A 27,682-nucleotide genomic window follows, 5' to 3' on the forward strand; every position below is an offset into this window, starting at 1 on the left:
TATTTCTAACATTCCTACACTTGTAAATATATATTGTACTTGCCTTTCAGATATTTCACTGAAAGAGTTGTCAGAAAACTTGAAGTTGGACATATCAGAGCAGCTGCCATCATTTGCCAAAGATTTATTACTGGAAAAACTTGGTATATCAGAATATATGCAGAACCCATCATGTAATAGATCTTCATCATTGTATACCCCTAGTCACAGTGGATGGAAAAATGGTTTGTACTTTATAAAATAAACTGTATCACTAGTTAACTTGAGAACAAAATAAATTGAACAACCAGATAACCTGAAATGAGAAGAAATTGAACCATTTCATGCTGTCAAAGCTAAATTGTTGATACTGTTGATTTACCGTAGAAAGGCTTGTATAGTTCGCACTGGTACATAGTCCGCACCCCCTTCTCCCCACTAAATTTTAGGAAAAAAATCTTTTTGTAACTGTCAGAAAAAGTCTAATGAAACTCCGGTAATTTCAATCCCTGTGTGATCATTTGCGGTATTTTCTTGGGAAAACCTGTTTTCTATCATCAAACAGAAGCTGAAACTGCTTGTAAATGATTCTAGAACGCTTCATGATTGTTAAAATAAGTATAATTCACTTAAAAAACAATTTAGAAACTTGTGTATGTTAAAACAGGAAGTTTTAAGGTGGCACAGTAGTATGTACATTCCAGATTTTAGGTTGCTCTTTTGTGTACCCTACCTAAGTCAATGTATCTGAACAGTGTGATTGGACTAAAAATACAGTATCAACTGAAAATACTTTGCCAAACTGAGGGATGAATCAGGTGTAGAAAAATATGAAATAATATTACATACAGGTGAAAATGAATTTTATGGAATTTTTGGGAATTTTGTATTCACTGCATGATAAAAGACCTAAAAGCACTAGTGGCCTTAGGTTTTTGAAAATAGAAAGAAAAAAAAACGGTCATGATACACATTCAAATTCATTTCTGAATAGTAAAATGAAAGTATTTCAGTTAACTGTGAATGTAGAATTTTTTGCAGTGTTAGAAAGTGGTGAACATTCTAAAAAGGCTATCATTATCCCTTATGGGCCGGGAAATACTACCGTGCCACCTTAAAAGCATGTGTAAAAGAAGAAATTAACCGGTGAGAGTCGAAATTGATACATGACAGATATCACTATAATACCACTTTGAAAGTTTAAAACAGTTCCATCCTTTTGTAAAACAGTCTTTGATGAACCTATCACATTAATGTTTGAAGGGTCTTAAGCTAATACAAACCATATTAGTGAGTATGAAACACCAAAATGGAATGAACAATAACCAATTACGTTTTGTAGTTTACAAATTCTAAGCTGGTTTACGGTTGTCTTTTTTACTATGTTTAGATCATTTCAATCAAGCAGATACCAGTTTATTTCAACCAATGTATTGAAAAGAAAAGAGAAATTTGTAATGAAAGGTTTAGTTTTTATATTTATCAGTATTAATTTGATATTGAATAGAAATAACTTATTAATATGGATGAGTTAAAATTATTACATGTAGTTTGAAAAATGATGAGAGCGCCCTCTACAATTTCAATAACAAAGATGGCGGAACGTTAACAAACTAACTCGCCTGCTAAATTGAACTTGTTCTGTTATTTCTTGCTTAGCTTGCCTAGGCAACATACCTCTGCCTGACCTTGATGATAATATGAATTGTTACCTCACAGACTACTGTACAGGTAAAGATTGTTGTGTAGAGATACCACAGATCTGACAGACATTCCATGTATATGTTTTACTTTCAGCTTGCCCAGGCAACATACATCTACCTGACCTGGGTGGTAATATGAATTGTTACCTCACAAACTACTGTACAGGTATAGATTGTTGTGTAGAGATACCACAGATCTGACAGACATTCCATGTATATGTTTTACTTTAAGCTTGCCCAGGCAACATACCTTTACCTGACCTGGGTGATAATATGAATTGTTACCTCACAAACTACTGTACAGGTATAGATTGTTGTGTAGAGATATCACAGATCAGACAGACATTCCATGTATATGTTTTACTTTCAGCTTGCCCAGGCAACATACATCTACCTGACCTGGGTAATAATATGAATTGTTACCTCACAGACTACTATACAGGTAAAGATTGTTGTGTAGAGATATCACAGATCAGACAGATATTCCATGTTTATGTTTTACTTTCAGCCTTCCCAGGCAACATACCTCTACCTGACCTGGGTGGTAATATGAATTGTTACCTCACAAACTACTGTACAGGTATAGATTGTTGTGTAGAGATATCACAGATCAGACAGACATTCCATGTTTGTGTTTTACTTTCAGCTTGCCCAGGCAACATACCTTTACCTGACCTGGGTGATAATATGAATTGTTACCTCACAAATAACTGTACAGGTATAGATTGTTGTGTAGAGATATCACAGATCAGACAGACATTCCATGTTTATGTTTTACTTTCAGCCTTCCCAGGCAACATACCTCTACCTGACCTGGGTGGTAATATGAATTGTTACCTCACAAACTACTGTACAGGTATAGATTGTTGTGTAGAGATATCACAGATCAGACAGACATTCCATGTTTGTGTTTTACTTTCAGCTTGCCCAGGCAACATAGCTCTGCCTGACCTGGGTGATAATATGAATTGTTACCTCACAGACTACTGTACAGGTATAGATTGTTGTGTAGAGATACCACAGATCAGACAGACATTCCATGTATATGTTTTACTGGATGGTTGTAACCACAGGATGGATATTGGTATAGAGAATTTGGCTGTACATAAGGCATACTTTGATTTTGAGTTTGGTATGTATTATTTATGTTTTTAAGGTGATGCTGTACTTACAATTGCATGTAAGTTACTTTTGTTTAATTCTCTTAATTGCTAAAATTAGTCGTTTTTCAAAGAATTGGAATAGTTGTATCATATTAAGGTTTTTGATTAAAACCTGCTTTTAGACATATTAACATTCATTTGTATTTGTAGATACAGAACAGACAGTTCAGCTTAGTAAACTCCTTACATTAAAGTAAGTAGCTTTAAAATATAAGAATGAGTCTTTGTTTCCCTTTTCAGTAAAATTATGAGCCCTAACTAAAAAAATACCCAATATACCTTTGACAATTCTGTGTCTTTCAACTCATAGTTTGTAATGCAGGTTAAGACTACTTATTGCATTACACTGTATATTATACAATAAACTTGAAACATTTTTATGAAAACATTTTGTCTTTTGGATTATAATGAGTTATAGATTTAAATTGGTAGATTTCTAGACAAATTGAGGTTTTCTGATTTCCCACATAATTTAACTGTAGATTGCATTGGTTATATCTTGATATCAAATATTTCCCGGTTTATTTTGTTTACATTGTTTTTCATGCTTAAATTATTTCATTAAAATATAATGTCACATTCAGACAATTTTGCCACAATTGTTACAATATATGTTACAAAGGACATTTGTGCTCTTGTGTAATTAACACTTTGATGTTTCAAGGGGAGATAATTGTATTAGATTTTTTTCTCTCCTGGTGTTTCATTAGTGACTTAGAAAAGAGATATGTAGTAAATATTGTCATTTTAAGGGGAGATAATTTTATTATAATTATATTTTCCCCATGAATTTGAAGGCACTCTGTCATTGTCTTAGAGAAGAGATTTAAAGTAAATATGTGCATTTCAAGAGGAGATAATTGTAACATAATTATAATTCTCCTGTTTTTTTTAGGTACTCAATCAGTGACTTAGAGAAGAGATATGTAGTAAACATGAGTATAAAAGTTTGTTTAGAACCTTCAGGACCATGTATCATGTCATTGGAAATTCTGAGGAACTCATACTTACCTAAGTTGGGTTGTAACTGGAGTATGGACTTTTCAGGTAAATATTTTGTCGATTGGGGTTAATTGTCTTACATCTAAAGAACACACATGAATAGATAGTAGATACCTTAAAGATTTATAGGAATATAAAAAGTAAAATCACAAAAATATATCTATAGTGATAGCTCACTGAAAAATAGCTAACGTCATTATCAAAATGATTACATGGATTTAATGGTATTTGCAAAGGAAAAAAGACAATATATGATTAAAAAATCAAGATCTAATGCAGGGGCATACAATTTGAGGCAATTGAAGCCTGCTTAATGTTTTTGTCATCAAAAGATTGGTATATGAGTCTATGTGACAGTTATTCCTATATTAATGTGTGGTAGTAATAACTTTTTAGTGTAATAGAAAAAAATGTATTTTAATGTTAATATATTTCAGAGTTTTCCCCATCTAAGTTATTACAAGACAGTGGAGTGACAATAGCTGACAACTTACCAGAGGTGCTCCTATCACAGGTGATGGAAAAGATGGGAATCACAGACTACCTACTGGATCCACAATGTGACAGACAAACCTATAATACGGACAGTAGTGGATGGAACAATCGTATGTTCTCATAATTATACTCCATATAAAGATCTATTTTATAGATCTTAATCCACAACTGTGTCATTAAGCATTTAAAGCATTTCATTTTGGTGGTAATAATAACATTTTCTTTAATTCCCATAAAAAAAGTTGGTATGATGGGTTGTACTGAAGCTGCAGTTCAATTTAAAGGTACCATGAGATTAAATCTTCTGCAAATAAGTGAAACCTCATTTAACTTTTTTAATAGGAGAAAAAAAAAACTTTTCACACAATAAAATTTTGTTAAAACTCAGTTCTAGGCAAACAATTTGATATGGATCGCTAGAAATTGAAAGCATGAAATGGACTTCATGGAGGTAATATTTTTTTTTATTTCAGAGTGTGGCAATCCTAACATGACACTACCAGACCTACCACCTGACTTCAACTGTGTTATGTATCCAAACTGTTCTTCTGTTCAATGCTGTGTATATGTCAAATTTCTTAGAAGGAATGTTCATTTGTCCATGGATTTAGATATTTGTTCCAGAAAGATTTCTTATGCTGTAGAGAAACTAAAGAAAGAATCAGTCTTTGACAACAAACTGGGTAACTATTATTATATAAATCTTTGTTGTGTCTTTGTTACTGTTAGTTGGAAGTAGAAGGGTAGTTAATTATATTGTTAAGAGATTAGCTGGTGACAATTACAGGTCATACTGGCCTAGCTATGATCATTATGAAAGTGGACCTCATGTTTATCATCTATTGAACAACATAATCAATTTTCTTTTACATTTTTATGCCCCATTTATGGGCATTATGTTTTCTGGTCTGTGTGAACGTCTGTCTGTTCGTTCATTTCTCCGTTCGTCCGTCAGTTCGTCCGTCCGTCCCGTTTCAGGTTAAAGTTTTGGTTAAAGTTTTTGGTTGGGGTAGTTTTGGATGAAGTTGAAGTCTGATCAACTTGAAATTTAGTAAACATGTTTCCTATGATATGATCTTTCTAATTTTAATGCCAAATTAGAGATTTTATCCCATTTTCACGGTCCACTGAACATATGAAATGATAGTGCGGATGGGGCATCCCTGTACTTGGGACACATTCTTGTTCTTCTATTAATTTTGAAAGATTACAATAAATATTATTTACCTTTGATATTACTGTAAAGGAAATTGGTCTCAGAAATCATTTTAATGAATGGTTTAGATTTCAAGCATTCACATGTCTATTGTCTTTTCAGATGTTGATGGACAGTTGAAACTTCTGAGTTTTATTACATTGGAGTAAGTTATAACAGGAAGCAAAACTAGATATTTTATCTTTATTTTTATTATATTATAAGTACCAGATTTTTTTTATTGTTAATAATATGTATAAATATACCTCAGCGAACAATTCTTTTTCACTCCATCAGTTTTTCTTTTTCATTGGTCAGTTTTATTTTCAGTTAAAAGACACCAATTCATTTCAATTTAACCCTTTCACCGATTGCTTCCCAGACAGAAGCTACTCTGAGACGATGGCTTCCCTGGCTACTTTTACTCAAGTGGGAGACCTTCATAATAAATGTCAATAAAAACTTGTTTATAGTTATTTGTGTATTTATTTCATTCACTAATACCATGTTCTTAGTTTTGTTCATGTTTTGATAATTTTTTCTTCATAAAATATTCAAATTTTCAAATTTTCGGCATTATCTAGGTGAAATTCTCAAAATTCTGCTCTAAGACTCCAAATCGTAATTTTTTAACCCAAAAACGGCAAAATTTTGAAAAATTTTATGAGGCTGTACAAATTCCTCACACTGAACGATGTCCATTCCAAGTGTTTTGTATATAAAACAACATTTTATGTCAAAAAAGTATACTAGTTTGGCTTCAATTCTTCCATATTCTTTCAAAAATAATGTTCCCTCATTTCAAATTCTCGTAAATTCCGTAAATTTTGTTTGATTTTGACACGGTTTTCAACAAACGGAAGCGCCATGTTTACACTTTCATCCGGGTATTCATAAAGAAAGATAACTCATGTTTGCACTGTTTTGAGCAGGAAATATAAAAGAGGTATTCCGATCCCGGTAAAACGGACTCATCATCAGCTGTCTGAAGCATGAATCCCGGTAAACCGGGACTCATCGGCGAAAGGGTTAAGGGTATTACCTATTTCACATTTATTTTGGCCTGAAATTTTGGTCCAATAATGGCAATATCATTTTTGATTTTCAATTTAAAGATATTCATAAAATCTGCCTTTGATTTCACCTTATTGATGATAATAACAATATCGAAGTCATATATTATAATAATGACATTATGTATATCTTATATGTATTATATTGTATGTATTTCATGTATATGTTGTAACTGTCGAAAATTAAAAAAATTAAAAGTTAGAAAAAAAATTAAAAAAAATATTGATGTCATCATCTGCCTTTAGCTATATACTGTGGGATGAATTTTATCTGCTTACTTAAATAGAATGTATGCGTAGCTTGAAATCTGCTCTCAAATTCACTCAGCTAAATTTGATGTTGTTTGTGAATTTTGCAATAACTTTGAATATCTTATTAACAAAGAAAATTTGGTGCAATTGTAGAATATGTCCATATGCAGTGGGTTGTATTAAAAAAATGCTAGAGTTTTTGAGTATCTTGTTTCTTCTTTATCAGCTACACATTAGATAATACTGAAGATGAAGTCAGAGTAAACCTGAACTTGACAGTCAAACTGGACGATGATACCATTCTATACCATTCTCAACTATTACACAACACAATGATTCTAAAAATACCATGTGATTGGAATACTGGATTCTATATACCAGGTAACAATTATTGTGGTTGTAGCTTCTATTTTGGCCTGTAAACTCAATCCAGATAACTTAATTTTCACAGAATTCTTAAGTTCATAGTTGGCTGTCTGCCAGCAAAGGTTTTAATCTCATCTTGACACATCTAGTTAGTATATATATTGAAATAGTTATGTTTCTTTTGGATATCTAAGAGGCTTGCCCATTTATATTATAAATTGGTCACCAATAAAAAAAAATGAAAAATAAATGCAGACACCAAAGGGAGAAATACAACTCATTAGTTTAAGATAGAGATGCAAATAATGATAAGAAACAAAAACAACAGTCTATAAAACTCTTCATAAGAAAGACTAAAGGTTAAGCAACACCAACATCATCAAAAGTGATGGCAGGTAGTTGAGAAGGGTCAGAAGATCCTGCTCCATAAGATGACTTCAATCCTTTCAACTGGTGAACAAATTCATACTTATAGGTGAATGATTGTTGTTAGCATAAATTACGGCAGGGTAGAAAATTATAGTTTAAAGAAATTTTAATAATTAACCTACCAGTATTTGGTAAGAAGTCTTACAAAGCCTATAGAGCACTTGTAATTCACTGAACATTTGAACATTTTGTTCACCTGTACTCAAGAAAACCTACAAATATGGTATTCAAGGAATAAAAATGAATCCACAGTATATAAAACTTGAATTATGCAGTCTTGGACCATAAAAACCTGCCATGAAATAAGGATTTAACATTTTTTTGTCATCTTTCAGATTTTTCTCTGCAGTCATTCCTTCAGACAGTATCTCTCCCATCAAAAGAGGACATGACAAAACTAATGGGGGAAAAATTATTAGAGGAAATGGGTATAGGACATTTACTGGAGGAGAATCCGTGTGAAAGGTCTAGTTCTATATATAGTCCATCTGTTAATGGCTGGAAGAAAGGTATGCTATTGTTCTTTAATTTACTCAAATGTCTAATGATTTATCCTTCCTTGGTCAAACTGGACACATAGAAAACAGATATTGATTTATATTTTCTACTTTTCTTACAAGCATGTTGCATTTATTTGTTAAAGCAAAGTTTTGATTTCGATGTTTGCTGGTAACACATATTGTTGTATATTGTAGACTGTCCGCTTGGTGTACCATTAAAACCACTGTCTATACCAGTGACTTGTAGATAATAAATATATTGTATATTGTAGATTGTCCACTCGATGTACCATTAAAATCACTGTCCATACCAGCTACCTGTAGAATACCAGATCACTGTACTGCCATTGATTGCTGTATAGAGGTTGACTTTCTTCACAGATCGTTCCATGCCTACATTGACATAAACACATGTGACAATATGTTTACTGTTGGAATAGAAAAACTAAAAATAGATCCTGTTAGTCTTATTAACTATGAATTTGGTAAGCATGATCTTAAAAATCCTTAATTAAGGAGGGGTTGGTTAGTTCATACTGAAATATCAGTGAACCCTCCATTATAAGAATAGTTTTCATCATATATTTTTTATCAATTTCTAGTATTTCATATTATTCCAGTTTCTAACAACTCCTCAAGCATTGCATATTAGTATGATAATGGTGCAATGAAATTTAAAAATATTTCTTAATGAGTATTTTTATGCCCCATTTATTATGCCCCATTTATGGGCATTATGTTTTCTGGTCTGCGTCCGTTCGTTCGTCCATTTGTCTGTCCCGCTTTAAGTTAAAGTTTTTGTTGAGGTAGTTTTTGATGAAGTTGAAGTCTAATCAACTTGACTCTAAGTACACATGTTCCCTATGATATGATCTTTCTAGTTTTAATACCAAATTAGAGATTTTACCCCATTTTCATGATCCACTGAATATAGAAAATGATAGTGTGGATGGGGCACATTCTTGTTAAGTCTATGATTAAAAAAATGAAATAGGTACAGAACCAATGTTAAAAGTTGAACATTTTATTTTCACTTGACAGGTACTACAAAGAACTTTAATCTAAAAGGATTTGTAAGAGTAAGGTGAGTTTAAGTATTATGACAGAAAATTTCACTTCAAAATTTGTGTATGATTAAAGAAGGAAATATTATGGTATAAATTGATGACAATAGTGAACAACATTTTTTGCTTTGTAAAGCCTAAAGTGTTATGTCCAGACATAGTTAAGGTCAATCTATTAAATACAATACAGTTTACCATTTATATTTAGTGTGCCGTTTTATTAACCAAACATGCATCTTGTATTCAAGCAAACCTGTTAATAATACTCAAATGACTTGGAAATTTATGGTTTATTGATTGGTTTTATAGTTAGGTCCATTTGTAAAAAAAGTTGTTTCAAAAGTTTACAAAGATGCAGCCAAGTTATATTGACATTGTTTCTTATACATGTTTGTGTATGTTACAAAGTTATAGAGTGTTTTTATAAGACATATTTATCTTTTTTCTCAGTTACAATATAGAAGATTTACAGTCCCAGAGAAAGTATAAGGTCAATGTGAACCTTAGTGTTTGTATTGAATCTATTGGACCTTGTTTATACGATGCAGTATTGTTTAAAGATACCATAATTCCAAAGATTATGTGTGACTGGGAAGCAGGTTTTTCTATACCAGGTAAGGAGATCTGTTTGCCTTACTTGTCTACAATAGTGGAGAGGCACATGTTTAGGATGTAATTACCAGTGTCTAATAAAGGACTTTATCGGTCGTCCCACTGTCTATATCACTCTGTTCAGCTCTTAATATTATTCCGTATCATGTCTTTGTGACGTCAAATACGTTGACCCGGCCTTAATAACTTTGACCCAGACATATCAGCGACGTCATAATGTTTGAACCGACGTTAATAACTTTGACCCGAACTTATCAAGTCATCTTTTGTGTGCTGGTGAAACAAAGAAAACACTTCTGAAACACGCAAATATAGCCCGATAAATCGATTATCAGATTATCTGCATATTGATATTGTAAAATATCAGCTGCTTGACATTATATGAAGGCTTTTTGATCTCGTTTGCTAGGCTCACTCGACAAAAAGCTTCATATTATGTCTCGCAGCTGATATTTTACCATATCAACATGCAGATAACCTGATAATCGGTACGTATCTTGACTTCTAGGTATATTTTGGTTATTTCAGGTCTCATTGACACATATCCATATGCCTCTAGAATTTTCATAGACAGGAAATGAAAAAAAAACCATGTTGAATAAACAGGAAATATATGTACATTATTGGTACAAGCTTTAGAAACAAGAAGAAAAGCAAGACTGGCTGAGCTTTTCTCCTATTTTTCAGCGAGTTCAGATACATTTTATATTTTCAACAAAGCACATTTATGTGCAGTAGAGCATTAGTTGTTTAGATCAAAATCATTGCCTCTGATTCATTAAAGAAATTGACACAGTTGAAACTCGGACCACGAAGAGGACCCCAAAATGAACTGTTACCCAGAAAGAATCGAATAATAACACGCTAGATGCAATTTATTTATGTTTAAAAAAATATATTAACAATTATGAAAATTCTTGGGTAAAAGCTTGGTAAAAGACATTAGTGACAAATGAAAAGAAAAAAGAAAATATTAAAAGCAAAAATTTGTGAAACAGGTTTTAAAGAAAATTTGCATTGAAATGTTGTGCTTATTTAGATAATTGGCTACTATGTTAATTCTATATTTAACCTTTGTAGACTTTTCTTTGGAGAAGTACACTACCATGGCTGGAGAATTAGTGAGTAACTTGACAGATTCATTCAAGGAGAAGTTATATGAAGATCTTGGAATAGCTGGTTACCTAAGAGAAGATTCGTGCTCCCTTACATCAGATGCCTTTACACCTAATCTAAATGGTTGGAAATCTGGTAAGGTGTTGTTGCCTTATGTACAGCTATATCTTAAAAATTAATTATCAATTATGTACTTAATATTTTTGGAACTTTGGGATTTGGAAGGTAAATCAACATTATTGTTTCTGCAAGTTTATTGTAAAATTTAAACAATACTTCTTTTTTTTTATATTCATTGATTGAACATTTTTATAATGTTGCAGTTGCCAGTGGTATTAAAAATTATACATTTAAACAAGAAACTTGTTTGAAGTTTGTTGATTAGGAAGTTTTTGACAATCAAAATTATGTTTTTCAGAATGTAGACAGGATTTATCTCTGCCAGCTTTACCCAGTTCTACAGTTTGTAGTCTGCATGACACTTGCACTAATATCAGCTGTTGTGTCAATGTGGATTTCCTGAAAAGATCGTTTTTTACCAATATTGAAATGGATGCTTGTCAACAGAAAATAAGATTCAGTATTGAAAAATTAAAACAGGAAATAAATATTCTAGACTACAAGTGGGGTGAGATCTTAGAAATATGTTGTTTACAGTTTGTTGCATACAGTTGGTTTTTTTTTGTCAAGTAAAATCCTTTTGGTATAATGTATGCAGTCAAGGTGTAAGTTTTCAAGAGATTCTTTGACAATAGTTTTAGACTACTGAGACACAAATCTTTTGAATACCAAAATAAATGTTACGAAGTATGCACAATATGAATTACTAAGTCCAAAAAGAATCAAATGGCATATGTAGATGTGTAAACTTTGACAGAACATGCATTGCATATTCAAATTAACATTCCTTACCTCTGAATATAAAGCAATCATTGACATACAATTACTCTAAGGAGCCTTATGTCAGAATTTAACACAGTGATACACATGTGCAAAAAGTGACAAGATTTTATTAGGTTAAATCAAACTACTGAAACATTAAAGAATTATTGTAGTTGCAGAAAAGTTTGTTTACAACATAGACCTTTTCAATATGACAATATCTCAAGAACAATCATTTATCATTGTGTTTTTTCTTCTTCTTATCCAGGTACAATTGAGAAAAGATATCTTATGAATGTTGTCAGACTTGAGTGAGTATTTATATATAGACATTTTGTTGTAGGAGTCTTGAGTGCTCTAAGTCTGCTTTTGAAATAAAGATAAATATATTTGAGATCCAGGTGCTACGATACAATGATACTGTTTAATGCATGTTTGATTTAGATTATTATGCTCCTGTTATAGACTGAAAATTATTAAATCTATTATTCTACAGGATAATTCACATTTTGCTGTTTTCACATAAAATATAAGTGTTCAAAATACTTTTTAATAATAAACATTTAATTATAGTTTTCAATTATTGTGCTGTTTTAGAATCAACTGTTAGCTGTACATGTTTGTTATTGTTTGTTACAGATATGTTATAGATGATTTGACAGTTACATCTGAATACCAGATAAGCCTTAATATAAGTATCTGTTTTGAATCAAAGAAGACCTGCTATTTAAGTATGAAGGTGTTTGATCATTATAAACTTCCAAAAGTTTTCTGTAATTGGGGAACAGGATTTGAAATTCCTGGTAAGTCCAATAATACTAGTTACCAAGAAAGAAGGCGAATTTTCAGTAATGTCACTTGAAATTCTACCACACAAGATTACAATACATGTTTTCTTTACATCAGTAAAGTTCCATATTTGAAAATACACCATACCCTGAGAAAGCACTTTGAAAACCATCTAAAGAGAAAATTTGAAGAATTCTCTTAAACAACAACAACAATAATACTTTATGTTTAAGACAAATATGCAACATATGAGGGCCCTCATGGGGTTTTTGATTATGTGATTACTTGGCCGTTTTTTTAATGATTATTTGATTATTAAGCCAAATATTTCATGATTATTTGATTACCTAGGACTGTATTTTTAGTTTATGATTATTTGATTACTAAAGATAAGCAAATATTTAATGATTATGTGATTATATTGGCAAAAAAATGGTGATTATGTGATTACTCGGACCCCCCCATGAGGGGCCTCACATATCATGCATTATAGTTTAAAAGTCAAGTATAATGAAAATTTGTAAAAGTCTGTGTAAATTGTTATGGAAACATATATTTTCAATTGCTTGATTTCAATAAATGATATGTTATTTTGTTTTTGTAAGAATTTACATTTGTAATGATTCTTAACATATAGATTCCACAACTGCAACAAGTGTATTACGATATTTCTCCACTCGAGAGAGTTAAATTTTAATATTTAAAGCGAGAGGCTTGCCAAGCTTTTTGAACAATTAAACTTTGACTGTTGAGAGTGGAGATATATGGTAATACACGAGTTACAGTGGTGGAATCTGTTTCTCTAATGATTTTAAACTTCCTTTTCAAAGATTTGAGGAAAGTTGTGTACTTGTGATGTGATGGCATCAGACATGGTCGCCTTTTTTTATGACGTTACAATAAGAAAATTCAGAAGAAAACAAGAAAATTTAACGTCACAATTAAATTTCAACCAATCATTTGTCGAGAACAGATTTTTCACTAGTGAAGAAATATTTTTCTCACACCGGTCAGGAAATGTGAAAATAGCACAAAAATTTGAGAAAATAAATACTCCCACTACCCAAAAACACTGACCCATACTTGAGATTGTACCTTCACTGGGTCATATGCAAGGATCCGGAAATTTTTCACCTAATTTCGGTCATTTTCATATAACTTTAAAGTTGGTGCCCCTTTTCAAAAAAAGATTGTCAAAATCTCATTACTTCATGAGTATGCTCATACTCGTAGCATCAACAAACTTGTTTCACTGTTGCATCACATTTACTTCATGATTTATCCTACCATTTTCCTAAAATCAATCAAGAGCAATTAAAGGAAGGCAACAGTTTAAAAATAAATGATTTTAATATCTCAAAATGGTAATTTTCTCAGTCATCGCTTACGTTTCTTTAAATTCTGAAGTCAAAATTCAAACTGGATGTAATGCGCCACTACTAAAAAGAACAATTCCAGACTCATACCTGGGATTAGTTTTGTTTATGAAATTCACAGGAAAACATCGGCTTTTTAATATTTTACCTTTATTAGTGTAAGAATATTAATGAAAATAGTTGCACTTGTTTTATTTAGCATGAAATCATTTTAAATTTACGATTTAGTGTCAAATCTGCTGAAGAGAATTTCAGGCATGTGTATTCCAGCAGCACCTGCATACGGGTTATATATCTCCCAATTGATACAATATTCAAGTGCTTGCATTTCCTATCATGATTTTTGTCGAGCCTGCAACTTTTGTTGCAGAAAGCTCGACATAGGGATTGTGATCCGGCGGCGGCTACGGCGGCGGCGTTAGCTAACTTCTTTAAAGCTTTATATTTTAGAAGGTGGAAGACCTGGATGCTTCATACTTTGTATATAGATGCCTCATGTTACGAAGTTTCCGTCAGTCACATGTCCAATGTCCTTGACCTCATTTTCATGGTTCAGTGACCACTTGAAAAAAAAGTTCAAATTTTTTGTAATGTTGAATTCTCTCTTATTATAAGTAATAGGATAACTATATTTGATATGTGCGTACCTTGCAAGGTCCTCATGTCTGTCAGACAGTTTTCACTTGACCTCGACCTCATTTCATGGATCCATGAACAAGGTTAAGTTTTGGTGGTCAAGTCCATATCTCAGATACTGTAAGCAATAGGGCTAGTATATTCGGTGTATGGAAGGACTGTAAGGTGTACATGTCCAACTGGCAGGTGTCATCTGACCTTGACCTCATTTTCATGGTTCAGTGGTTATAGTTGAATTTTTGTGTTTTGGTCTGTTGTTCTCATACTATATGCAATAGGTCTACTATATTTGTTGTATGGAATGATTGAAAGGTGTACATGTCTAGCGGGCAGATGTCATGTGACCTTAACCTCATTTTCATGGTTCAGTGGTCAAAGTTAAGTTTTTGAGTGGTCTTTTTATCTAATACTATATGCCATAGGTCAACTATATTTGGTGTATGGAAATATTTAATGATCTTTATGTCAGTCGCGCAGGTTTTATTTGACCGTGACCTCATTTTCACGGTTCATTGCACAGTGTTAAGTTTTTGTGTTTTGGTCTATTTTTCTTAAACTATAAGTAATAGGTCAACTATATATGTTGTTTAGAAGCATTGTTAGCTGTACATGTCTGCCTGGCATGGTTCATCTGACCTTGACCTCATTTTCAAGGTTCATTGGTCTTTGTTTAGTTATCTTGGTTAATGTTAAGTTTATGGTACAGTTGTTATAAAGCTTAGCTTTTTACTTAGGACTATCAACATAATATCAATGATTAGTATAGAAGGCGAGACATTTCAGCATGTGCACTCTTGTCTTGATAGAGGGTTGCTGCTCACAAGGAAGATATTACAACAAGAGTTCCAAATGGTGAAGTTGAAATCATCCCTTCGTAAATTTTGCGGACGCCATCACGAGTTAGTTTACCGTTATGGAATAACCATTTCACAAATGATATCGGATATGTTCCTTACGTCGTAACTACAATCACCTTCCCTTTTATGAATGTGACCTACAAAATTAGAATATTTACCGGATTTGTTATCACATAAGCAACACGACGGGTGCCACATGTGGAGCAGGATCTGCTTACCCTTCCGAAGCACCTGAGATCACCCCTAGTTTTGAGTGGGGTTCGTGTTGTTTATTCTTTAGTTTTCTATGTTGTGTCATGTGTACTATTGTTTGTCTGTTTGTCTTTTTTATTTTAAGCCATGGCGTTGTCAGTTTATTTTCGATTTATGAATTTGACTTTCCCTTTGGTATCTTTCATCCCTCTTTTACATAGTTAACAAAGCACGTGTGTAAATAGTGAAAAAAATCTTTTTTCTACGTGAATTAAATCAAGTTTTAATTTAATTTACATCATAATTATAGACTGACAATTGTCTTAACTGAAAAGTAATTAAATAATGAAGACAGTTGGTATGGAATTTTAATTTTTTTTTAATATTAGTTCAGAGCTTGTGATTAGAAGCCAGGTAAAGAGATAAGCGATCATTAGCCAATAGCTCCATGAGGCATTAATATAGTTATTAGCATACATGTCAACCTCTGACAATGGGAAATCATGTCATGACATGACATGATATGTCAAAAAGCGTGTGAAAACGTGTGACGTAGATGCGGACTTGTTAATATGAATGTGGTAATGTTCATAATTTCATACAAATTTGTGAATATAAAAAAACAATATATATTCTACTATGAACTTTTATTGTTTTAAACAGTGGTCTGTTATGTTGCTTTTAAAGCACCACCACTAGGCACATATTCAAAACAACTGCCAGTTTCAAGTTTAGTTACAGTTATTTGATTTTAAAGCACACAATTCAAATGTAACATAGTCAAGTTCTGATCAGTGTCAATTTTTTTATAATTGAAAAGGCTCTCCCACAGTAGGAATTGATATTTGACTGAATTAGCTTCATCAAGATTTGAAAGAATGTCATAATGTTGGTTTTTTTTGGCAATGTAAAATGTCATCTATTATCTCTGCCATTACTCCCATTGCTATTGCCTGGTTAAAACTGGGTAGTTCATCAGAAGAAAGCTGGAACTATGAGAGCTGATCCAACAGTTCTGTGATATTTTTATCCCCATGGCCTGTAGAAATCTGTTGCTGTGTTGGCTAGATTTGAAACTGAAATTGATAAAGAAAAATGTTTTATAAATTGTATATCCATCAGATAAACATGTTAAATGCTTATTCAAATAGCTACATTGTATTTCTCCTCTCACATGTATTGGTTTTTTTTTATCATTGCAACATAGAATGCACAAATTATGCATTACTTGTCACTCGATCTTTTAAACTCGAACTCCAAAATATGATTTATAAATCTTGAATCTTGCCGTACACATCGTTTTGGCTTAACAATCGGCATTTTAGACGACGGTACAGGCCCTGAAAGTGACCTCTTTCTGTGCACATTTCCCATATAAAGTGAATTTGAAAGAAAGTCACAAAATCGTTAACACTAATCACAAACTACTTACCTTTTACTGGTAGTCCATATAGAAAAATCAACAATAAGGCAGCCAAACAATTACTTCGAATTTTTTCAGTATTTATCACCGAATAAGGAAAAAACCTGAGAATAGCGATATCACTAACAACCAAAAAATGAAAAGAACGAAAAAGCGTGTAATTGGGTGTAAAGTGGTGAAAAGCGTGTACACGCCATGTGACAAAATCCTAGCGTGTAAACCGTTGAAAAAGCGTGTATTACACGCGAATATCATGTCACTTGACATGTATGGTTATTAGGAGGGCCCTCAGGATTATAACACTTTACTGGAGTGGCAGTTTAATTACATAAAATCGATAACCAAACAAAAATATATTCAAAATGTCAATTTTGAAACTCGATCTCAACAAAATGACTGAAATTATTTCTGTTGAATAATAAAATTTGACCTAAATCCCAATAAATGATTTAGGACTTTTGAGTTTCCGAATCAGTCATGTCTGGCATATATGACTGTTTCCGGACCCTTGGTATTATGTATATCTTATAGAGCAGACAGTGTAAGTTTTTTTTTAAGAAGAACAAGCCTAATATTGTTTAAAAACTCATTACTAGTATACTGCTTGTCAGAAAACTTAACTTGATATCAATTTTCCTTTCAGAGTTTTCACTTACAAAGTTCTTAGAGGAACAGAAAGAAGAATTATCAGACCAATTATCAGCATCTGTAACCCAGACTTTATTGGATAAACTTGGTTTTACTGAATTCTTCCTGGATAACCAGTGTGACAGAACTAAGGATCCTTTCCTTACTGGCTGGAGAAATGGTAAGTCAAAGAGTCAATATGTAAGTCAAAAAGTCAATATTTATTTAAAATGGTATGTGAAAATGTTCATGTTCATATTAAATAAAAAAATTACAGCTTCTTAATTGTACCAAGCTTTTGTAAACCAAACTTTACAGAACATTGTTTCAATTTTATAGTTATTTCTAGCTTTAGAATACTTTCTTACAGATATAAAATTTTGTTGAACCCCTATATTTGTAAATGACTTTATTCTTTGTCTATTTTGGATTTTGATGTGATTAAAGACTTTTTCTTAATGTACACATTTGGAATTAATCATTGATTTGATTTTTTTTAGATTGCCCAAGTAGTGATTTGTCATTAACTTTACCATCATCAGTATCCTGTGTAGTGACAACTGACTGTTCAGCCTTAACCTGTTGTACACACATAAAGTTAATCAGCCGTACTCTCAGTACAAACATAGCAATAGATCCCTGTAATTACACCATCAGTATAAGTATAGAAAAGCTACAAGTACAACTATCTCTACTGAAATACACATGGGGAAAGGAAGAACAATTTTCACTACAAGGTGGAATAGTTCTCAAGTAAGTTTATAAAATATTCCTCAAATTAGGTTAAAAAGTTGATTTGTATTAATTGTCATAAAGATAAACTTAAAGTATTATGTCCTTCAGGTTTTTATTTTCTTATTTCAGTGCTTTTTATGTAAATTTAAATCTTCTTTTCATGTAGGTATACTATATACAACTTACAGAGTGAGAAGATGTTTATGATAGATCTGAGTTTACATGTCTGTTTGGAACAGAGTGATCCCAATAGCTGTGTTTTCAATGTTACTATTCTGAAGAATGCTAAACTTCCCAAACCTCTATGTAACTTGGACATGGGATTCATACAGGACGGTAAGTTTCTACTGAAGAACTGTAATAACACTGTCTTGTAAGTTTGTGTGGAAGATCTGTTATACTTTACAAATATAACACTGTCTTGACTATAGAGGAGTTTTTGTTTTGAAATTGTTAAACTAATCAAGCAACTATTCAAGTTACTTTATTGTAAAAAAATAAAATGTACACAAAACATGTAAACTTTCAGAATTATTAACTTTGACAATAACTGTCCTATAACAGAAAAATGTTGCATATCCCAGTCACAATGTTAATTTTGAACTCTTTAACCAAGGATAAATACAAGTAGGTTAACAGTTCATAAACATCAACATAGTGTTTTCTTTTATGCCTATCTTTAAATGATTTACTGAATTTTTGTTATTTTGTTTTAGATTTCTCCTTTATTAACTGGCTAACAGAGAACAGTATAGTGAACACGGGAACTTTAAAGGATATCTTTGTGGTACAACTTCTGAGAGAACTTGGTGTAGACCAGTATATGATGCCATCTCCCTGTGATGTACAATCTACACCATATATACCTACAGACAGTCAGGGATGGAATTCAGATAGTATGTATTTCTGATCAGGCATATTATGTTGTGTTGAAAATCTTCTTATAGAATGTAAATCCTTTATTAACTGTATTACAAATATAAACAAATGTGTACAGTTCGTTTTTTTAAATTTTGTTTTGTTATATAGAAAGTAGATTTGAAACTTATCATTTGTTTTCATGGTTTTTGCAGTTGTTTTTTTTTTTTTTAAGGTTTATGGAATTCATATTAGCTGCATATTCTGTTTTCATTGCAGTAAGGATATATATACTCTTATTAAGAAGTAAAACTTAAATATGTAAAACAATCAATAGTCAAAACTTTAAATAAAAATATTTTGTCTCCAGAATGTATGTCTGATAAACCAGTGATGTTAGGGAAGCTCCCGTCTGATACGTCCTGTTACCTGTCGGACACCTGTACAGGTGTACACTGCTGTATACAGATACCCCAGTTAGGAAGAGCCGTTACTGTGTACTTAGACCTGGATACATGTCACAATACATTTACCATTGGAATAGAGAAATTCATCCACAAGATATCTATTCTGGAAATAGAGTATGGTACTATACACTCTTTCTTCATGTTTGGATTTGTGAACATAAAGTAAGCTTTTTTTATTATAATTGTTTTTTTTTAGTTTTATAGATTGAAAGCTAGTAGTGATATTGAGTGACAATGTTTATCAAATGATGCCTTATCAATGTTTGAGCCAGTTTAACTTTACAAATAGAAACAAAGAAATATTTTTTTATTAGGAAATTTTTAATCCAAAGTAAATCTTACTTTCATACAAGTTTATGGTTTAATTATGTGTCATTCTCCAAGGTGATCTATTATTTTTTTCAATGAAACAGGGAAAAAAAGGATTTGAATTGTTTTTGATTTCCAGAAGATAGAAGAGTTATAAAACGAGGGGAGTTGATAATGAGTTGTTTTTGTTTTCTAGTTATAAGATAGAAGAGTTATACAACGAGGGGATGTTTATAGTTAGTATGACAGCTAGTGTATGTTTAGAATCTAATGGTCCTTGTGAACTGGATATACAAGTGCTGGATAATGTCAAACTTCCAAAACCTTTATGTAACTTCAATCAAGGATTCACTATACCAGGTATAAGTCTATTGAAAGATAGTTTACTTCAATCAAGGATTCGCTTTACCAGGTATAAGTCTATTTAAAGATAGTTTACTTCAATCAAGGATTCACTATACCAGGTATAGGTCTATTGAAAGATAGTTTACTTCAATCAAGGATTCGCTATACCAGGTATAAGTCTATGTAAAGATAGTTTCAATGTTTATCAAGAGAATTTGTAACAATGAGGACCTATGAAAAGAACCATCTGTAAGCCTTTAAAATTTCTGATTGTTTATCTTAAATATTTGATGTATAACTACATAATGTCATATGTGATGTCACTGTGCCATACTAGGGCAAAAATGACACACATGTGTCACGCATGTATCTTAAAATGCATGTGTCACAGGTGTGGCATTTTTGCAAGTGATTTATCATCTAAATAGAAAAAAATAAGAAAAAAATAAGAAGTATATATACAATAGACATACACATGCTATGACTTGAATGTTTTTGTATAAAAAAAACAACCACAAAATTGAAAATATATAAGTTAAAGTTTTAACTTTTTTCTGTAGATTTTTCCCTGGCTTCTTGGTTAGATAAGAATAAGATAGATATTACAGTACAGTTACAATCGTATGCCAGAGACTTACTGATGGAAGAACTAGGAATAGCTGGGTATTTACAGAGTACTCAATGTCAATTCTCAGACTACCAGTTAAATACAGACAGATGGGACCTAGGTCGTAAGTACAGACATTTTTATATCTGTGTGGCCTAATAACAATCATATCTAAAAGATGTCTGTTTTTTTTTTTATTTCATTTTTTTTTTCTCAAGGCTCAGGACAAATGAGAGTGCAAAAAACTTAATCTCAATAATGCCTACTAGCACATCTGTGATATTTTATGATGGAGGAATTTTTTCTATCAATTGAAAAAAAAAAAATTGATATCGACTTATGACATTTTGCTCAAACAGATTTAAATAAAACATTCTTTGTAAAATATTTTTTTTAGAAGTTTAAATGTGAAGCTCTGTTACTTAAATAAGTGAATTGTTTGACATTTTATAGTGTGTGGAGTCGACTTGTCATTACCTACCCTCCCTAAGAATCTTGCCTGTAGGTTACCAGATTATTGTACCGGGATACAGTGCTGTGTGTATATCCCTGTCCTAGATATGTATGTAGAAGCACATCTCCTGCTGGATATATGTGATCTTAGACTCGGTATTGGATTAGAGAATATGGTCATCAATGAATCCTTGGCTCATTACAATTTCAATACAGAGAAAATTGTCTCCCTTGGAAATATGGTGAGATTAAAGTAAGTATAGATATCTGTCTTGTTTGTTCAGTAAGGAATTAAAAGCCTTATGTTATCATCAGATTTACTAATAGACTTTAATTGATTGAAGGTAAAAGAAAACCTGCACTGACTAGGCCAAAATAAAAATATAGCTTGTTGGGCGTTTGCCGAACGACCCACTAAAAGTGGTGCCAACTCAATAATTATTTTCAACCAAATTTTTTATATTTTTTTATTTTTTTATTTTCGAGTCTGACATCGCGGGTCCAGGTTTCCGACCTCTGTAATTCAGCAGTTTCAAAATCTGTGTCTTTAAAACGTTTGCCCCCATTGTAGTTTAAATAAAAGCTTTGATACTACATTGATTTATCCGATGAAATATCAGCAATTTCAAACTTCAGGGTTTTAACTGTACAATTTCGATCACATGATTAACTGGTTGATTTGCCTGAGATCAATGATTAACCTTTAAGAGTCAAATATGGGAGGGATCAGTTCAATGAAAGAACATTATGGCGTCTTTGGCAGATCTCGAACTGTCAAAAAGACCTAGTTATTTCCCAGAGTTTTCACCTTTAAGAATAAAAAGGTGCATAAACTTTCTGAGATTGGTGGAAAGTGCTCAATAAATCATTCCTAAAGCATTTAAGGAAAGGTTTACCCTTTCTCTGACAATGTGACGAAGTCATTAATGGAATAAATAATTTTATTATGTAATTACAAAGTCAAGAAAGATTCTAAAGTTCAAATGTTCGAATGTTCACAAACTGTCTTTAAAGTGGAATTGTTCGAATGTTCAATATCTCACACGGGCACGTGATCGTATAGTGGTATAACTGTTCGTTCCTGTTAGAGTACTTCGGATATTAAGCACATGAGTTCCAGCCTACCCACGAGGGGGGAGACCTTGGCGGAATCTCCGGTACCAATCTGTCCTAATCGAATTGTACCAATCTGTCCTTATCGAATTCTCGTCCAATCGAATTCTGTCCTTGTAGTCCATTGAAGTATCTTATATAGTCCAATGGTCCATACAAATGTCTATAGTTGTAGGCCGGTTACATAGTCGTCTGGTTATGGACATGTTAGTTCACAGTAGACATGGTCATTTATTGGCTTCAGGGTATATATGTATATAATATACGAACAGATTGTTATTAGTGTCCAAAGGCTTCCTGCTTATTAATGTATGGAACACAATTGTGTAACAACAACATGCATGGTCCTCTTCTATTTTTATACGACCGCAAAATTTGAAAAAATTTTCGTCGTATATTGCTATCACGTTGGCGTCGTCGTCGTCGTCGTCGTCCGAATACTTTTAGTTTTCGCACTCTAACTTTAGTAAAAGTGAATGGAAATCTATGAAATTTTAACACAAGGTTTATGACCACAAAAGGAAGGTTGGTATTGATTTTGGGAGTTTGGTCCCAACATTTTAGGAATTAGGGGCCAAAAAGGGCCCAAATAAGCATTTTCTTGGTTTTCGCACTATAACTTTAGTTTAAGTTAATAGAAATCTATGAAATTTTGACACAAGGTTTATGACCACAAAAGAACGGTTTGGATTGATTTTGGGAGTTTTGGTTTCAACAGTTTAGGAATTAGGGGCCAAAAAAGGGCCCAAATAAGCATTATTCTTGGTTTTCGCACAATAACTTTAGTTTAAGTAAATAGAAATCAATGAAATTTAAACACAATGTTAATGACTACAAAAGGAAGGTTGGTATTGATTTTGGGAGTTTAGGTCCCAACAGTTTAGGAATTAGGGGCCAAAAAGGGACCCAAATAAGCATTTTTCTTAGTTTTCGCACCATAACGTTAGTATAAGTAAATAGAAATCTATGAAATTTAAACACAAGGTTTATGACCATAAAAGGAAGGTTGGTATTGATTTTGGGAGTTTTGGTCCCAACAGAATAAGGGGCCCAAAGGGTCCAAAATTAAACTTTTTTGTTTGATTTCATCAAAATTGAATAATTGGGGTTCTTTGATATGCCGAATCTAACTGTCATGACTGTGTATGTAGATTCTTAACTTTTGGTCCCGTTTTCAAATTGGTCTACATTAAGGTCCAAAGGGTCCAAAATTAAACTTAGTTTGATTTTGACAAAAAATGAATCAGTTAGGTTCTTTGATATGCTGAATCTAAAAATGTACTTAGATTCTTGATTATTGGCCCAGTTTTCAAGTTGGTCCAAATCGGGGTCCAAAATTAAACTTTGTTTGATTTCATCAAAAATTGAAAAAATGGGGTTCTTTGATATACCAAATCTAACTGTGTATGTAGATTCTTCATTTTTGGTCCTGTTTTCAAATTGGTCTACACTAAAGTCCAAAGGGTCCAAAATTAAACTTAGTCTGATTTTAACAAAAAGTGAAATCTTGGGGTTCTTTGATATGCTGAATCCAAAAATGTACTTAGATTTTTTATTATGGGCTCAGTTTTCAAGTTGGTCCAAATCAGGATCTAAAATTATTATATTAAGTATTGTGCAATAGCAAGTCTTTTCAATTGCACAGTATTGCGCAATGGCAAGAAATATCTAATTGCACAATATTGTGAAATAGCAAATTTTTTTTTAATTAGAGTTATCTTTCTTTGTCCAGAATAGTAAGCAAGAAATATCTAATTGCAAAATATTGTGCAATAGCAAGATTTTTTTTTAATTGGAGTTATCTTTCTTTGTCCAGAATCAACTTAAATCTTTGTTATATACAATATACAATGTATATTCACTTTTTACTACCAACTGATAAATTAAAATAATCTTTACCATTCAGTGATAACAAGCAGTTTTTTTACATCTTAATATTTTATGATGTATTTAAATGAGTAGTTATTGTTGCAAACTCCATTAGAAATTTTAATTGAGATTAGTTTTGGAATAAGGGAAAGGGGGATGTGATTGAAAAAATTGGGTTCAATTTTTCTCATTTGAAATTTCATAAATAAAAAAGAAAATTTCTTCAAACATTTTTTTGAGAGGATTAATATTCAACAGCATAGGGAATTGCTCTAAGAGAAAACAAAACTTTTAAGTTCATTAGAACACATTCATTCTGTGTCAGAAACCTATGCTGTGTCAACTATTTAATCACAATCCAAATTTAGAGCTGAATCCAGCTTGAATGTTGTGTCCATACTTGCCCCAACCGTTCAGGGTTCAACCTCTGCGGTCGTATAAAGCTACGCCCTGCGGAGCATCTGGTTCAATCATTTACGGATATTTTATTACTGTTAAGTGGTTTCAACTAAACTGGTGAACCTTAATGGCTTTACAGGAGGTATTCCCATTGTCAAGGGATTCATTAGAATTTCCGTATTTTTAAGATTTCTTGTCCTTGCATCATTTTCCCCCAAATCAAATAGAGGACAAAATGAAACAAAATCTTGTAAATGATTATAGATTATTTTGTTATGCCTTCCAATTATCAATGAATGTCAATTTAATGTTATTTTAGAATCGAAATTAACAGGGGATTACTTGGATATGAAATGGCATTTAATGATAAAATAGAAACATCTATTTGGTCAAAGTGTAAACACAAAGTGAGAGTTGTAGAAGAGAGACAATTTAGGCAGGAAAAGTACTAAAACAAGTACATGTACTGTCAAATCTTTTCAAATTATTTTTGTTGCAATGATTCAAACATTAAAAAAAAATCAAACACAACATTTAAAGTTGGTATTTATGTTTGGATTAGCAAATATAATATTTCGTTCTAACCCACCTTTGAAAAACAAACCAAAGTCATAAAACAAAAAAGGTTTAGATGCATCTTTGGAATATGTTAGCTTTTATTTAAACATGTCTGCATTAACATTTAATTACTTACACAAAGGGTAATCCACTTTTTTCTTTGATATGAAATAAAAAAACTCATTTTAGTTGTGAATTTTTTAATTTGAAAAATGTAAATGCCTGTACCAAGTCAGGAATATGACAAGTTCTTCTCCATTTGTTTTTGATGTGTTTTGTTTTTTGATTTTGCCATGTTATTATGGACTTTCCGAATTGATTTTCCTCTAAGTTCAGTATTTTTGTGATTTTACTTTTTGCTTACCACAGTACTATAAAAAAATCCTGGGGAGAATACTGTATTAAATTATATGAAATATATACCGGTAAGCAAACATTAAACAGCAGAAAATATATAAGATCCTATATCAAAGAAAGAATAAGACACATACCTGCCGGGAAATATAGCACAAATACATTATTACATGAATAGAAGTTTATCAAAAAAAAATTAAAAAATGCCTACCTACCTACCCATCTCTTAAAGGGTAGGGTAGGCAAACTACCAACAAACATTTTTTGAATAGTGGTCCCATACTTATTCTTCTCTCTTTTGGGTAAACTGGTGAAGTCACAATGACCTAGAAAAACTTCATGCAGGTAATAAGGCACGCTAGCAGTTTATTTCTGGTTTTAAGTTCCAAAGAATATTGCTACATTTTCCAAAACTGATACGACTAGAAACAGACATGTTGAAGACAAACTTACTTAAGATAATGTAAGAAATATTTGTTTTTATACTTATTCATAATTTTTTCTCTTTTATCTAAGATGTGATATGACTGCCAATGAGACAACTCTTCACAAGAGACCAAATGACACGAAATTAAGAACTATAAGTCATGGTCTTCAACAATGAGCAAGGCACATACTGCAGAGTCAGCTACAAAAGGTCTCTAAATGACAAATGTAATACAATTGATACAAGAAAACTAACAGCCTGATTTATGTACAAGACTAGCTGATTATTGCGTTCTGTGTAAAAATAATCTTGTCTGTGCTCACTCACTTAATGTTGATTACAAAAGTTTTTCTTTCTACAGTTACAAGATAGTGGATTTAGAAGCTGAAGAGAAGATTTTATTCAGTTTAAAGCTTGAGATATGTTTTGAGACCAAAGGAGACTGTATATACAGCTATGATGTGTTCAAAGATACAAAGATTTCCAAACAACCTTGTGACTGGAATAAAGGATTTCCTATCCCTAGTAAGGAACCTGAGTATTTTACAGCATTGCTTATACTTGTGTTAATCTGTTATTTTCTAAGCTATTTTGGTTTCAAGAATTATTTCATTGTTAAAATAAGTATTTGTGGATGTCATTGTTTTGGATGTTTGCAAATTTTATATGCTTTATATAATGTCACATCCAAAATTGAATTATAAAGAAAAAGATATGAATTATTATCCTATAAATTCACTTGCTTATAATAGCATTTTATTTTTATCTATAAGCAGGGGAGGATCAAGCATTTTTCAACAGAGGGGTTGTTCCAACTATATGTCCCCATTCAAATGCATTGACCGCCGAAAAAAATCCTGAACCCTCCCCTTGGATCCACCACTGATTAGAGTATTTATTTTTCAAAAGAAATATGCTACAGTTATTGACTTTATGCATTTTTAAAGGGAGATTACTTTAGCACACACATATTTATATAATTGGAGATCTTTTAATATGATATTACTGTAAATATTATTATATAATATCCTTTTGGATCTCTGTCCATCTCTACAATTTTATGATGTCTCCATTTTTGATTACATTCTTTTAACTCAGTAAAGTTTTTAATCTTTAGGATTTGTATCCAAAAAAAATCATCTGCATTTATGTCTTTGGATATCAGTTTTTCTTCTTCTTTGGACTCCAGAAAAAACCTGACATTTTTTAAAAATCATTTCTCAATGATTAAATGTCAGACATTACTGATATTAGAGAAAATAGATTACCACTAAATGATTTCAGAAGTTATGGATCCTAAAATGGACATGTTTGCCAAAAAGAAACTGGAGACAAGGTGAAAATAGGACCTGTATGATTACACAATAATCAGACATATTTACAGGAAATGAGGTTGGATATGGTTGTTTATGTCATATGGGATTTAAATGACACATTTGATGGAAATAAACCCATTA

General features: G+C 31.9%; 1 protein-coding gene across 1 annotated transcript in view; it reads left to right on the plus strand.

The window, feature by feature from the left end:
• LOC139511133 (uncharacterized) overlaps positions 1 to 27,682 on the plus strand; it is a 231,704-nt gene that overhangs the window by 82,389 nt on the left and 121,633 nt on the right. The window contains exons 62-86 of the mRNA XM_071297705.1: positions 51 to 224; positions 2,605 to 2,814; positions 2,996 to 3,038; positions 3,741 to 3,892; positions 4,285 to 4,452; positions 4,816 to 5,025; positions 5,661 to 5,703; positions 7,089 to 7,243; positions 7,993 to 8,166; positions 8,430 to 8,642; positions 9,199 to 9,241; positions 9,672 to 9,835; positions 10,914 to 11,084; positions 11,368 to 11,577; positions 12,100 to 12,142; positions 12,471 to 12,634; positions 17,748 to 17,912; positions 18,232 to 18,484; positions 18,633 to 18,802; positions 19,183 to 19,362; positions 19,695 to 19,953; positions 20,297 to 20,460; positions 21,006 to 21,176; positions 21,506 to 21,758; positions 26,587 to 26,750. Of these exons, the coding sequence (XP_071153806.1) occupies positions 51 to 224; positions 2,605 to 2,814; positions 2,996 to 3,038; positions 3,741 to 3,892; positions 4,285 to 4,452; positions 4,816 to 5,025; positions 5,661 to 5,703; positions 7,089 to 7,243; positions 7,993 to 8,166; positions 8,430 to 8,642; positions 9,199 to 9,241; positions 9,672 to 9,835; positions 10,914 to 11,084; positions 11,368 to 11,577; positions 12,100 to 12,142; positions 12,471 to 12,634; positions 17,748 to 17,912; positions 18,232 to 18,484; positions 18,633 to 18,802; positions 19,183 to 19,362; positions 19,695 to 19,953; positions 20,297 to 20,460; positions 21,006 to 21,176; positions 21,506 to 21,758; positions 26,587 to 26,750 (4,116 nt within the window). The remainder of the gene's footprint in view (positions 1 to 50; positions 225 to 2,604; positions 2,815 to 2,995; positions 3,039 to 3,740; positions 3,893 to 4,284; positions 4,453 to 4,815; positions 5,026 to 5,660; positions 5,704 to 7,088; positions 7,244 to 7,992; positions 8,167 to 8,429; positions 8,643 to 9,198; positions 9,242 to 9,671; positions 9,836 to 10,913; positions 11,085 to 11,367; positions 11,578 to 12,099; positions 12,143 to 12,470; positions 12,635 to 17,747; positions 17,913 to 18,231; positions 18,485 to 18,632; positions 18,803 to 19,182; positions 19,363 to 19,694; positions 19,954 to 20,296; positions 20,461 to 21,005; positions 21,177 to 21,505; positions 21,759 to 26,586; positions 26,751 to 27,682) is intronic.

This window comes from Mytilus edulis, chromosome 2 (genome assembly GCF_963676685.1).
Source record: "Mytilus edulis chromosome 2, xbMytEdul2.2, whole genome shotgun sequence".
Classification (NCBI taxonomy): Eukaryota; Metazoa; Mollusca; class Bivalvia; order Mytilida; family Mytilidae; genus Mytilus; species Mytilus edulis.